This window comes from Phialemonium atrogriseum (genome assembly GCF_030411735.1).
Source record: "Phialemonium atrogriseum strain 8032-3 unplaced genomic scaffold QBC33scaffold_20, whole genome shotgun sequence".
NCBI lineage: Eukaryota > Fungi > Ascomycota > Sordariomycetes > Cephalothecales > Cephalothecaceae > Phialemonium > Phialemonium atrogriseum.
The window spans coordinates 511,596-524,456 of record NW_026848157.1 but is presented as its reverse complement, the minus strand read 5'-3'; the positions used below and the strand labels follow the sequence as shown (position 1 = coordinate 524,456).

At 53.4% G+C, this 12,861-nt stretch overlaps 4 protein-coding genes across 4 annotated transcripts; 2 read left to right on the top strand and 2 right to left on the bottom strand.

Moving 5' to 3' along the window:
• The first annotated feature begins 214 nt into the window (after nucleotides 1-214).
• On the top strand, nucleotides 215-2,310 carry QBC33DRAFT_593494 (uncharacterized protein). The gene is made up of 2 exons (XM_060431734.1): nucleotides 215-913; nucleotides 987-2,310. Exons 1-2 carry the CDS (start codon nucleotides 567-569, stop codon nucleotides 2,152-2,154), a joined length of 1,515 nt encoding a protein of 504 aa, XP_060281529.1. The 5' UTR covers nucleotides 215-566; the 3' UTR covers nucleotides 2,155-2,310.
• Nucleotides 2,311-2,809: 499 nt separating this feature from the next.
• On the bottom strand, nucleotides 2,810-5,010 carry QBC33DRAFT_455591 (uncharacterized protein; the record flags this gene model as incomplete). The annotated part of the gene is made up of 10 exons (XM_060424776.1): nucleotides 2,810-2,893; nucleotides 2,961-3,073; nucleotides 3,131-3,279; nucleotides 3,326-3,386; nucleotides 3,443-3,741; nucleotides 3,810-3,874; nucleotides 3,945-4,081; nucleotides 4,138-4,318; nucleotides 4,402-4,684; nucleotides 4,748-5,010. The coding sequence occupies 10 exons, from the start codon at nucleotides 5,008-5,010 to the stop codon at nucleotides 2,810-2,812; spliced, it is 1,635 nt and encodes a 544-aa protein (XP_060281528.1).
• Nucleotides 5,011-6,920: 1,910 nt separating this feature from the next.
• On the top strand, nucleotides 6,921-9,214 carry QBC33DRAFT_593476 (phenylacetyl ligase; the record flags this gene model as incomplete). Its single annotated transcript, XM_060431733.1, has 9 exons — nucleotides 6,921-7,013; nucleotides 7,092-7,381; nucleotides 7,415-7,508; nucleotides 7,539-7,702; nucleotides 7,818-7,923; nucleotides 8,014-8,148; nucleotides 8,249-8,556; nucleotides 8,628-8,789; nucleotides 8,873-9,214. The coding sequence occupies exons 1-9, from the start codon at nucleotides 6,983-6,985 to the stop codon at nucleotides 9,212-9,214; spliced, it is 1,632 nt and encodes a 543-aa protein (XP_060281527.1). The 5' UTR covers nucleotides 6,921-6,982.
• Nucleotides 9,215-9,288: 74 nt separating this feature from the next.
• Nucleotides 9,289-10,446, bottom strand: QBC33DRAFT_621502 (uncharacterized protein). The gene has a single exon (XM_060432806.1). The coding sequence runs from the start codon at nucleotides 10,293-10,295 to the stop codon at nucleotides 9,381-9,383; it is 915 nt and encodes a 304-aa protein (XP_060281526.1). The 5' UTR covers nucleotides 10,296-10,446; the 3' UTR covers nucleotides 9,289-9,380.
• Between the last annotated feature and the right edge of the window lie 2,415 nt (nucleotides 10,447-12,861).

The window sequence follows — 12,861 nt, the reverse complement described above, 5'->3', positions numbered from 1 at the left end:
CACGTGAACGAATGCGTCTGCTGTCTAGCGGCGCCGACTAGAACGCCTGGAACAAGATGGGTCTGACGCCATTAGACTGAGTGACGCGGCTTCTACCAATGAAGGGGTCAGGTTTGAATTTTATTATTAGATGTGTAACTTCCCTGTTGTTGGGGCACAAGCCAGGGCTCAGCTGCAGGCACTAGCGGCAGTGGCTGCCGGCAAGTGTGGCTTGTTCGGATTCGGTAGATGGTAATTATATCCGTACGTAATTTATCTCTATTCGCTCCGCTGCACCCCCACGACGGCCAAATACGGGCCGTCTCGACGTGGGGTAGTGCGACGCGCCTCTCCACGGAGGCTGGAGGGAAAAGGATGGGGCGCAGTAAGCACAGCGCTATCCCCTAGCCTCACAGGGCTAGGCGGAGTTTAGTACAGCCACCGTCGGCCGCCCCCTGCACAAGCAAGGGGATTTACTATGTAATCACGAACTAGCAGGTTACATCGAGAATCCAGACCGCACTTCTTTGTTCCTCCACCCCGCAACGCTAACCTCACTCTCGCTAACGAACGAGAACGAGCCAAGCATGGAGCCTGTCGTTAACGACGGGTATCAAAACACGACCAGAGAGTACTCGACGCTCCCGGAAGCCGTCCCCGGTGAATTCCAGCCGAAGAGCTTCCCGCAGATTGTTCCGATCGAGAGAACAGGCGAGTCTAAAATCCTGTATTACAGCAATGACGGACAAGACGGGCTTCAAGCCCAGGATGGGCAGTTGAAAGGGCAGGAACAGCAGGGTGTAGGCATCTCGCGGCCGTGGTGGAGGAGACGCCTGACCTGGATAATTGCCATTGCGGTTGTCGTCGTCGTCGGGCTCGTCGTGGGACTGACCGCCGGACTGCTGACAACTCGGAAGAACGGTAATGGGCCATCGTGAGTTTGGCTCCCGGCCACCACCTACACCCCAGCCTAACTTACGGATTGAGTGCTCATCACCATCTTGCAGACCAACTAAGTCTTCGGCACCAACGACGGCGGCAGACTCGGCGTTCGGCACGCCCACCGTGTTCTCTCCCGACGTCACGTCACAAGCCTCGACATGCCGCGGAACCGTCTGCCCATCCATGCTCGCGGCAGCTCAGCTCAAATCGGACTCGCCATCCTTCTTCATTTTCGGCCGCGGATCCGACCAAACGATCTGGTACCGTCGAGGGAACCGGGACGCGTGGGTCGCCGACTGGGAGAGCCTGGGCGGCGAGTTTGAGAGCCAGCCGGCCGCGGTTGCCGTGGGTAACAACCGAGTGGACGTGTTCGCCGTGTGGACGGACGGTTCCGTGAGATCCAAGACATTTGAGGGCGACAAGTGGACCAGCAGCTGGAAGAACCTCGAGGGGAGCTCCATCAACCCCCCGGCAGTCTGCTCCTGGGGCCCCGACAATATCGAGGTGTTCGCAACCAGCGAGAGCGGCGGGCTGATGCACCGGAGCTTCAACGGCACCGACTGGGACCCGGACCTCAGCGACGGCTGGCAGAGCTGGGGCGGGTTCACGAGCGCCGCGGCCTCGGCGGTGTGCCCCGGCGCCGACCGCGTCGACGTCGTCAGCTACGGCGGGCTCCAGGGCTCGCTGCACGACGTCGGCTGGATCCACTACATCAACGGCAGCTGGCGGGGGTGGGAGGGCAACAGCAAGCCCGGCAGCGACGTCGGCTACCGCGGCGACCCGACGCTCGTCGCCGTCGACGACGAGACTACGGCTGTCGTGGGCGTCGGTTCCGATAAGCAGATGTACTACACCGAGTGGTCGACGACGGCAAACTACAGCAAGACGCAGGCTCTGGGCGGTAGCTTCGAATCAGCTCCTCATGTGCTGACTGCGGCGGACGGGAGAATAGATGTCCTGGCCGTCGGGACGGACGACACGCTCATGCACAAGGCCCGTGTGGGCGGGACCTGGGCCACCGATTGGGAAGCGCTTGGTGGCTATTTCAACAGCGTGCCCCTAGCCATTCAGTCAGAGGATGGCTGGATAGCCGTCTTCGGCATTGGCCCGGACAGACACATGATCCATGGCAACTGGACGGTGACGGATAAGTTTGTTTGGGGCGAAGGAAGGTGGTTTGATGACTCGGGGAGCCTTTCGTTGAGCTGGTTTAGGGCTGGGCCGGCGAGGTAATCAACACTTTTTGAGGCCGTGAGTAATATCGTGGGGGGAGGATGATGACATAATGATGACGACACGTGTAGGCTGGATGTCTTGAGCCCTTAGATGCTTGAACGGCCACTGATCTACCGTGCTGGGCGATTATGATCCCTCAGAACTTATCCGTGCATATGCCTATTAAACAGACGCTTACAGCACAGCCACTGCCCTACCGTCCGTGGCCAGTTTGCCCAAGACCGCCAGGATGTGGCACAAATGAGCAGGCAGACCGAGACGGGAAATCTCAAAATGAAAAAGACCATCGTCAGGCCTTACCCTCTCGAGAATCACAAACAGGTGATGGAGACCGCAGACCAGAGTAGGGGGTTTGGTCAAAGATGGTTCTTTTCAAGCTGTGACGGATAACTGCCTGAAAAGAAGAGAAGGGATTTGCCTATGCGCTATCACTCGCTTCGTCACCCTGCTTCTAACATGCCTAATGACGCCACTCTCTCTATCTAAGTCCATCTGTTGTTGGTTGGGGCCGCTTGCTGGTGCCCTGCTAATGAGGAACCCTAACAGAACGGCGAGGGTTATTCAAGTCAACAGAGTCCATTCTGTTGGTCCATTTTGTCCAAGTCTGATAATTGTCAATAAGTCTGGTCAGGAAGAGACCGTACGACGATTATTAGTGTCTCTTACAGAACGTGAGGTCTTCATTTTTCGCTTCCCGCTGGGATATCCCATTTCCCATGAACATGAATGGGTTGGGCTGCATTAAGAGAAAAGTCATCGGTCAATAAACCACTGATACAGGAAGAGGTAGGTTCACTGCTCACATGGACATATTCAATATCATAGTCTTCCCATCGTGGGGACCTCGTCATCTCCATATAGTGGATACTGGAACCCGGCCAAACTGCAGTGACTCGGCCGCTGGCTTTATCCTTGTCTACACGGCGGTGAGTTAATTATGTTCCCTCGAATTTCGGAAGGGTGAAAAACTTACACCAGCTATTGCACTGTCCGGTCCAGACCAGGTCCTGGTGCACATTCTGCGCGTACTCGTTGAAATGGATTTGCATAGCCTTCTTCACGTCGAGTGTCTTGATCTGCTCCGTCTGAATCTTCAAGAGGGCCTGAATGATATACTGCACACTGAAATTGTTTAGCAACGTCTGATACCCGCCGAAATTCTTCTTACCTCCACTCAATGCAAGGGATTAGGGAGCCATTGGCTATCGGACAATTGGGGCCGAGAAGAGCTGATTCATGTTCTTAGCCTCGCTGCGAATAAACCGTGAGAAAATGGGATTCTCACTGAAATAATTGGGCAGCCCTGCAATTGCCAGCCCAAGATATGCCTCTGGGCCACGGTTCTGCCAAAGAGATCGCAAGCTGCACCCATGTCGCCCAGTAATGTCATATCGCGAGGAGAAGGAGGTGTTGAACCCTGTTGCGCAGACGATGATATCCGCCTCGTGTACTTGGCCGTCTATCGTCTCTATGCCGATCTTGGTGACCCTCTTGATCGCCGTTCGAATGATGTCGACGTTGGCCTTCTGCACCGCGTCGAGATACGGACGTCCCGGTGTAAGTCGTCGGCAGCCGAGTTCCCAACTAATTAGTCAATGATTAGCCATCTAAACTTCGTATGTAGTGTCCGGATGGAGTATGTGTGGCGTTACCTTGGAATAAGCTTCTCTTGTAATTCTGGAGAGCCTATGGCCTGCCTCATCATCGTCTCCGCCCACTGTTTAGATGGGCCAATGTGTCAACATAGAGAGCTATACTAATCGATCCCAAGAATGGAAATGGCCTACTTTCCGCCCCTCCGCCTGTTCTTTAGAACTCTTCACGCTAGCAATGAAGTTCTCGTTCATTTGCTGCTCGATACCCTTCCGAAACTCTTTGTAATAGGCTGGGTCGCTGGCGAACCTTTGGATTTGGGATTCCGAGTCTGCATTCTAGGTTAGTGAAGGAAGGACAGTTCAGGTCAAACTGCAGATAACCTACAATGCTCATTGAAAGTTGAAGACTCAACTCCGAATCCAACAGTGGGCAAGATATAGGTGGGCGACCTCACATAGACGGTGAGTTGTTTGGCCGCGGGCTGGATGCTGGGCACAACTTGAACACTGGTGGCGCCAGACCCGATGATGGCAACAGACTTGTCGGTTAGGTCTACTTTGTCGTCCTTTAGACCGTGAGAATGTCAGCTCGTACGTGCAAAAAGATTTGATCGCGATTGGTTCGGATTCGCATGGACCACGCACTAACCCACGCAGCAGTGTGTATCAAATTGCCTTGGAAGTTCCCCAGCCCTTCAATATCCGGCCATTTCCAGTCATTCAGAACCCCCCCTGCATTGATGAACACATCTCCCTCGAAAGTTTCTGGTTTCGAGTCATCGAGGACGCTGGCAACTTCTAGCTGCCATTTTGCCCTTTCCTCGTGCCATTTTGCCGACACTACTCGAGAGTTGAATGAAATAAACGGGTAAATATCGTAGGTCTTGGCCACTGAGGTAAAGTACTGCCCGATCTCATCTGCCGGAGCAAAACTGAGTTAATCGTCAGTAGCTATAAGGATGCCAAGAAACGTAATATTGAGAGAGAAAGCATACTGTGTGGACCAGTCTGTTTTAGACTGGAACGTGTATTGGTACGCATGACTGGCAATATCGCAGGCAGCTCCTGGATACCTGTTTTCCAGCCAGGTCCCTCCTACGTCGCGGTTCTTCTCAAAAACATGGAAGGTGACGTTGGGCAGCTTTTTGAGCTCAATGGCCATAGCTATGCCCGACGGGCCAGCTCCAGAGACGAGAACATGCAGCGGCCGTTGTGAGCTGTCAAAGCATGGGTATCGTCCGTAAGGTGTCGCAGACATCGGTGCTGGATGTGTCAAGAACTTGTGACTATTACTGAAGTACAGCACTGATTAGGAGACTGAAAACTCCTTCAAACGCTCAAATAGGCGGCTTTTACATCAAAGGGTAATCGCAAGTAAGACAACGGCGGCAGAAAGCTAGTAGCACGACATAAATCGATGCGTGGTTTTGACTAAAGTGCGTATAACAGAGGGCAAGATCGAGTCAGTGAAGCTTAGTCAATGGTCCATCGAGTCTCGGCTTCACTATCTTGTCTATGAGAATCTAGACGAGGTGCGGAGCTTACAGGCACCGAATTGATATACCTGTCGATCTTGGCGATGTCAGCTAAAGTGAGTATAGCTGACTCATTAATAGGGCTAGAGCACCACAACAACAGGGAATATTACCGCCCAAACCCCGCATTTTAGAATTCGACGTGCCTAAACAAACCTTCCCATCATCCATCCACCTACACCACATTCCGGTTTGCTACACAGACACACTCTTCAAGATGAAGCAAGAAGACATAGAAGCACCACAAATTACCAGCGGCCAAGGCTATTCGCTGCCGCATAGAATCTATCTCCATGCGGGTACATGGCTTATGCGCACGCTTGTGCATTCCATGACTGGCACAGGCCGATGCTTCGACAGACAAGTTGTGATTGATACGCCCGGAGTCGGGGGAGGGAAAGTAAGCCTTTCAGTCTGCTTACCAAAAGACAACAAGGACCTGGACGATCCTCGTCCTTTGCTTCTCGTTGCGGAAGGAGGAGGCTTCGTCCTTGGGGAGCCGAGTGACGGCGAGCAGAATGATCGTATGCTGTCAGACCAGGTAGTCAACCCCAAGAACAAGCCAAGCACCTCAAGACCCTTAAAAGCTGACGGTGGATTTCCTATCAGCTCGGAGCCGTTGTTCTCTCAGTCGACTACGCAAAGTCGCCGTATTACCCCTTCCCACATGCATTGCTACAGCTGCATGCAGTCTTGAAGTGGGCGCTGTCGCCATTGATGGCCGAAGAGATGGATGTGCACATTGATCCAACTCGAGTTGCGGTCATGGGGAATTCGGCTGGGGGAAACTTGGCCACCGCATTGGCACTCCTGACATCGTTTACGGCGGGATCATGCGCGCAGCTTCGGGAAGGGCTGCCGGCTGGCTTCAGGCTTGCGGCACAAGTTCTGCTTTACCCAAGCACAAGCTGCAACATTCTCTACCGGGATCGTCTCGACAGGGCAGCCGCAGGGAATCCACGAGTGCGCGAGAAGAGCCTTCCAGTCTGGGCCGCAGAGATGATGGAGGAGTCGTATCTGCCACCGTACGTCATGAAGGACCAGATATTTGTTGCGCCTTTATCCGCCGACCTCGAACTATTGAAGTCCCTTCAACCAATTTTGCCTCCTGCTGTAATCATGGTTGCGGGGCTTGACTGCCTTGGGCTTGAGGCCGTGGAATATGCTGAAAATCTTAGGAAAGCTGGGGTTAAGGTATTGCTAAAGGAATATCCCGAGGCGATACATGGATTCTCTCACTACAAGGAAGGATCTAAGGAGTACCGCAAAGATGATGTAGATGATTGCTGGGAGGAGGTTGTGAAGAGTTTAGCAGAGAGGTTTGCGTGTCGTGGGATATAACAATTGACATGTAATTATCACTCTGTCTGACTCTAAAATGGAGGACCCACCTGACTTATTGTTGTTGTTGTTAGAAAATGACGCTATTTTCAACCACCCAAACCCTGGCTTATGTGGGCCAACCTGGTGTTGAGGGGGGCTCCCTCATGACCCCACAACACCTGGCAAACCCGAATGACTGAGTCAGCCTCCCCGAGTCAGCGAGGACATGGTCGGTTCAGGTTACCCGAAGGATTTGTTCTTGCCGAACTCGGGCAGATTTGTTTACTATTTATGTTTCAGCGAATCTTCTAAAGGGACAACGCCAAACAGATAGAAACATAATTAGTTTCCTCGAATTTGCCGCAGCACGTTATGCCTCACTCTGGGCCACGGCTCGCGCCATGTAAGTGAACAATGCACCAATAATTACGCCGCAGTTGCATCACCTTCCATGCTTGAGAGCTGACATACACCGAGATAGACCTAACCAATGTGTCCGTGTGGAATTGGCTCTTCGGATCAAGAAATGATACATCTAGAAGTGGCGGCGAATCCGGCTCCACCCTTGAACCATCAAACGAGCGAGGATTTCGAGATGCAGACACAGGTGCTTTCCTGTCCTTTCGGAGCCTTAAGAGCCAGGCCATCTGGCTATCAACAGCACTGGCACAATCATGCGGTCTCAAGGCACATCAGACAGTAGCCATTGTCAGCAGCAACTCGATTTGGCACCCCGTGGCAATGTTATCCGCAAACAGGCTCGGAGCTATTGTCACGACGTTACCAAATGAATCCACCGCTGAGGACCTGGCCTATTTCTTCCGTACTTCTAATGCCACCATTGTCCTCGCAAATCTGGCCACGTTAGACGAGGTGCATAAGGCATGTAAGATGGTTGGTTTGGCCGATGATCGACTCATTCTCTTAGAAGGATCAAGTCAATGCCACGCAAATATTCAGGGCCTGATCGATGATGGCCGGTTGTTGGATTCGACAGGAGGCGTCCAACCTGAGTGGAAACCCGCCGAGAGCGACTCAACCACCTGTGCCTTTCTCTCTTTCACCTCAGGGACGACGGGGCGGCCAAAGGCGGTACGGAAATCCTCTCTGTCTCGAAATTGTAATGCTGGGCTACATCCACCAGCCTCAGTCACATCCCTGGACAGTGGGGAATACAAGCTGACCGGCACATTGCACATCATCACAGGTCATGATATCGCATACTAACATCATCGCACAACTCTGCCAAGTGCGGCAGCTGACACCCCCGAATAGACACCGCACAGTCCTTGGAATCCTTCCATTCTACCATAGTAAGGCCGTCTATCTAGATGTCGCAATTCCTTTCTTATCAGAGGTGCACGAGACAAGATGATAATCTACAGAGCTAATCCTTTTGGTAGTAACCGGCCTTGTTCACCTCCTTCACCTGCCCATTGTTCTGGGATATGACATGGTCGTAATGGCCAGGTTCGATATGCGGAAAATGATGGACACAATTGTCCAGTACCGCTGCAACGAGTTGTGGCTAGTTCCACGTACGTTTGCTTACTCCCCGTTTCCATTGCGGACTTGTTGCCACACAGCTAGCTTCACAGTCTGAACGGGATTGCTAACCCACCTGGCAAACGCGGGCAGCACTACTCATCCGGCTCCTCAACGATCCGGCTGCGCAAGGGTACGACTTGTCGTTCCTGGAGCAGTTCAACACGGGTGCGGCGCCATTGGCCGAGGAGGTCATTGCCAAGCTCTCAGCTCGGTTCCCGCGCGTCGCAATCCGGCAGGCCTGGGGCATGACGGAGAGCACGTCGTGTCTAGCGCTTACGCCGCCTCACCTTTGTACATGGGAGAACGCTGCAAAGGTGGGGAAGATTGTCTCCGGAACGGAGATCCGGATCGTGGATCCAGCTACCGGGAATGAGGTTGCCGCGGGCCACGCTGGAGAGGTAAGTAGGCAAGAGGATGACAGTCTGCTTGAGGAAGAAATGTTCTGCTGCACTGTGCTAACAGCCAACAGATCTGGGCGCGTGGGCCGCAGGTTTCCATGGGGTATCTGAATAATCCAGCCGCAACCGCGGAAACGTATGGCGAGGATGGCTATTTGCGAACTGGGGATTTGGGAGCCATAGACGTGGATGGTTTCATCACCATCCATGATCGAATCAAGGAAATGATCAAGGTAACTAGAACCATCCAAAAGACCTCTCTCCAAAGAAACTCCCAGGAAAGTGCCAAGGCACTCATCAGACCATTCTTCTCCAGGTTCGTGGTCACGGCATCGCACCTGCCGAGCTCGAGGATTTGCTTCACGGCCACCCCCACGTCAGCGATGTGGCAATAGTGGGAATACCTGACGCCTACTCGGGAGAACTTCCAAGAGCCTTTATTGTCGTTCGATCCGGGGTGTCGAAGTGCAGCGAGACGGAGAGAGAACTGAAAGAATACGTCAAGTCACGCAAGGCTCGGCACAAGTGGCTTGCCGGCGGTATAGAATTCCTCGACTCGATACCGAAGAGCTCCTCTGGCAAGATCCTGAGGAGAGTGTTGAAGGACCAATGGAAGGAGAGGGGGGAGGCTGAGAAGCAGAATAGGGCCAAGTTGTGAGAATTGCTCAAACTATTCTACCATGATATAATGTCTACCTTGTATCGAATAGAGATTTAACTACATTGACTTTAACCTCTAATGCATATGAGTATGAGACCCGGAGCGACATAAAAAAGTATCCGTGATTTTCCACAAGTCGGGCAACGCGACTTCTTGAAGTCACCTAAAAGTCGACAAGGTGTCTGGACCCAGGCATAACATCCGGATCTACCTGCTGCCTAAGAAACTCGATGCGATGGGCGATGATTTCATCCGTCGTCTCGGGATGCGTCGATACCCAAAACTTGCCTGCCGCGATCTGTGCCATGATGATCCGGCTCGCTTGTTCGACATCCATGCCGTGATCACGAGCCATATCCGACATAATCTTTCGAAATTCCGCCATACGTCCGTTTTGTCCCCCTCCGGACGGCCTTGGGGTAGCATCGAAGATATCGGTTCGGACCAGACCAGGGATGACGGAGCACACGTGAACCGGGGCTTTGATGGTCTTCATGTCAAGGAACAGGCCCTCGGTAAACGACTGGACCGCATGCTTGGTCATGATATACGCCGCCTGTGTCGGCATCATTCCAAACGCGCCAGCGCTCGACAGGTTGGCAATCCAGCATTCCTGACCCGTGGCGAGCATCCGAGGAGCGAAGGCACGCACCCCATGGACGATGCCGTGTATGTTGATGTTGAGAGTCGCCTCCCATCTCGCCGCAGGGACTTCCCAGCAGAGGCCCAGCGTCTCAATGCCGGCGTTGTTGACGAGTAGTCGGACGTGCCCGTGTCGCTCGTGGACCATTTCGGCCAGCCTGTCGAGTTCGTCCGGTCGGGAGACATCTACCACCACTGCCTCGGCCTGGCCGCCCGCGTCGATGATCTCCCGTGCCACAGTCTCGGCTCTGTCGATGGCAATGTCGGCGATGACCACGGTCATTCCTAGCTGAGCTGCTCTGCGGGCCAATCCGGACCCAATTCCACCGCCTGCCCCCGTAATGACTGCCACCCCCCCGGACAGCTTGAGTTCATCTTTCGTCGGGCTGGGCATAGAGGTTCGGGGAACGTCACGGCTGTCGTCGTTGAGCGTCATGGCGAATGGATGGAGATGCGGAGATGAGGTGTGGTGGGTTGGGGTAGCACGAAAAAGAGTCCTCGAAATTATGTCACAAGAACGGAAGCGGTACGAGCTGAATACGATCCAGTTCCTCGAGAAATGAGTTACATTTTCTATGTACTTTGCCTTGTGCTTGGACATTAATACCAATATCAGAGGGTTCCGAACGCAGCTAGCCAATGGGCCAGTCAGCGACACTCCTCGGCTGCAAGTTGAAAAATATCGGGGACGCTTGACCTTGTTTTTGCCGAGCTAACTAGCAGGAGTTCCAGACTTGGAGTAACCTGGCCAGGTTATCACATGGCAAGCCAGGTCCCACATTAACCCCCCCACACAAGCTAGCTGTGTCAGCTTTTGTTCAACGAAACGAGTCAGCTTGTCGAGTCAGCGTAAACCCACACAAGTGCGGGGGAAAGATGTGGCTGCAGTGTGGAAGTGAGCACGCAGAGATAGTGGCCTGTCTCGAGCATCACAAGATGGCGTAGAAAGTTGATGCTCCCTGTTTATGGGAGCCAATCGATGTTGGATCATGTCCAAACAGTTCATGGGGTCACTTTGTAACTTCATCTGCCGTGGCTAATGGCTTCCGTGCTGTTGACCCAACCAGCAGAGTGCGACAAGTTCGCTACAATAATCCCCAACCAGTTATCATCTGTGGCTGAGGATCCCACGACCGAATTAGGACCTGTGTCAGCTAGAATCTACCTTGAGCACATCTACTTTGACCTTCCTGTCCTCGACTATCCTGCCGTGCTTCGTTCCTGCAAAGCAGGCGAGGCGCCCTTTCCAAAGGGTAGCCTATTGCATCATGCCTTGCTCGCATCGGCATTGCCATGGCTTGATCAGATAATTCTGGGCCGCCATGGCTTCTCCAACCGCGTAGAGGCCTTTGAGAGGAACTTCCACGATCTCGAGGTACGCATAGAACCGGGGGTGTGTTGTTGGGCGAACTGACGGGACGACAATCCAGAAACAGCTGGCATCTGTACCCAATTTCGATCCTTTAGAGCATGTTCAATCCCTGCTCTTAATGGTCTTCGCTGCCACAAACGTCAACATAAGGGCTTACGGACAAATAAGTGCGCGCTGGTTACAGGCAGCCACAGCGATACTCCGCGAAACACGGTTAGCCCCAGCGACCGAACATCTCGATTTGAGTATACAAGCCAGACCCAGGCTGTGGAGGCGACTGTGGTGGTGCGGCTTCATGATGGAGCAGCTGCACTTCCTCCGTTACTCACTCGAAGCAACACGGCCATTACACCCCCCATCATTCGTTCTCGATCCATCTACCGCTGAGCCCCTTCTGCTGGAAGATTTCGATCTGAATCCTGCGGCATCCCTCGAGAGCCAAATCCCAGAATATTGGACGCGCATGCAAAAAGCATCATGCTTTCGCCAAAAGATAGCTGTATGTGAGCGGATGGCTCAGATTGTACTTGGGCGGCATCCAAGAGCTCCTGCTCGTAAGCGGCGGCGAAAATCGAGCCAGAACCGGATCCATCACGACGAATATTTCTGGAGAGTCGAGTCAATAGCCCAAGAGTTTGCGCAGCGCCAATGCGACACCCAAGTCCAAGGTCTGAGGGAGGTGCTAGACGAGGAAAGCGATCAGACTGTGGTCGCAACAAGGGTGAACCTCGAGTTGCTAGTCACCCGGATCATTATCGCTCTCCATCGAGCACCAGATAAAAGAAGGAACAAGGATGGCAGCGGACTCAACTGGGATAGGATACGGAATGAGCAAATTGTACACAGAATTCGAGGAATCCTGGCGACTTCGAGAAAGTTTCTCGGCAGGTGCGAGGGGGGAGATCACAGGGAGCCAAGCATCGGCGCCGAAGCTGCGCTGCTGCGACCCATGATTGTTACATTAACTGCCTTACTCTCCCTCGAACGACCAGAGAGTAGGCCACCCGACTATGCTAACTTGCGCCGAGATTGCCGAATGTTACTCCAGGCTTGCCTTGTCGCCAGCGATATACTCTGGACGGGGACGGGGACGGGGGCAGGAACAGCAATAGACTGTCCCAGCAGCCCCCAGAGCCCACCGCACTTAACTTCTGCCACGACGCGAGAAGCAACACCATCCGATTTGGCGCCAACGCCGGAAGCACCAGAAATCTGGCGGAGGTACTCCCTTGCCACTGCGGCAGATCTAGTCGAGCAGAAGCTGTTATTAAGAAAGTTTGACGACATGTGGAATGGGTACTTGAAGATAGAGCGTGTAGCTGATAACTAGGTAGTTTGCTGTCTGGCGGTCCTGTTTTCTAGACATCTAATTAGTAGCATTATTGCTTCTCTTCTCCACTGAGACAGAAGACAGATTTATGGAGGCCCGTATAATGTCGTCAATGATGAACCAATCAGCAAGCCGTCGTATCCTTTTGCTCCCAAACTAGTAGTTGACCCCTGGCCCCTGACTCCGCACTAACACATATTCTGCGCTTCTGATTGGTTTCCACCGAGAGACTTACCCCGCTACCCCGCACTTTCCATTCGGCACCCCGCTCACTCTCCCCATCCCGTCCCCAGACTTGCT

Bases quoted from the DNA above. Each gene is read 5' to 3' on its own strand.
- QBC33DRAFT_593494 (XM_060431734.1), top strand. From the start codon at position 567: ATGGAGCCTGTCGTTAACGACGGGTATCAAAACACGACCAGAGAGTAC. The intron at 914-986 runs GTGAGTTTGGCT...ACCATCTTGCAG, and splicing joins AAGAACGGTAATGGGCCATC to ACCAACTAAGTCTTCGGCAC.
- QBC33DRAFT_621502 (XM_060432806.1), bottom strand. From the start codon at position 10,295: ATGACGCTCAACGACGACAGCCGTGACGTTCCCCGAACCTCTATGCCC.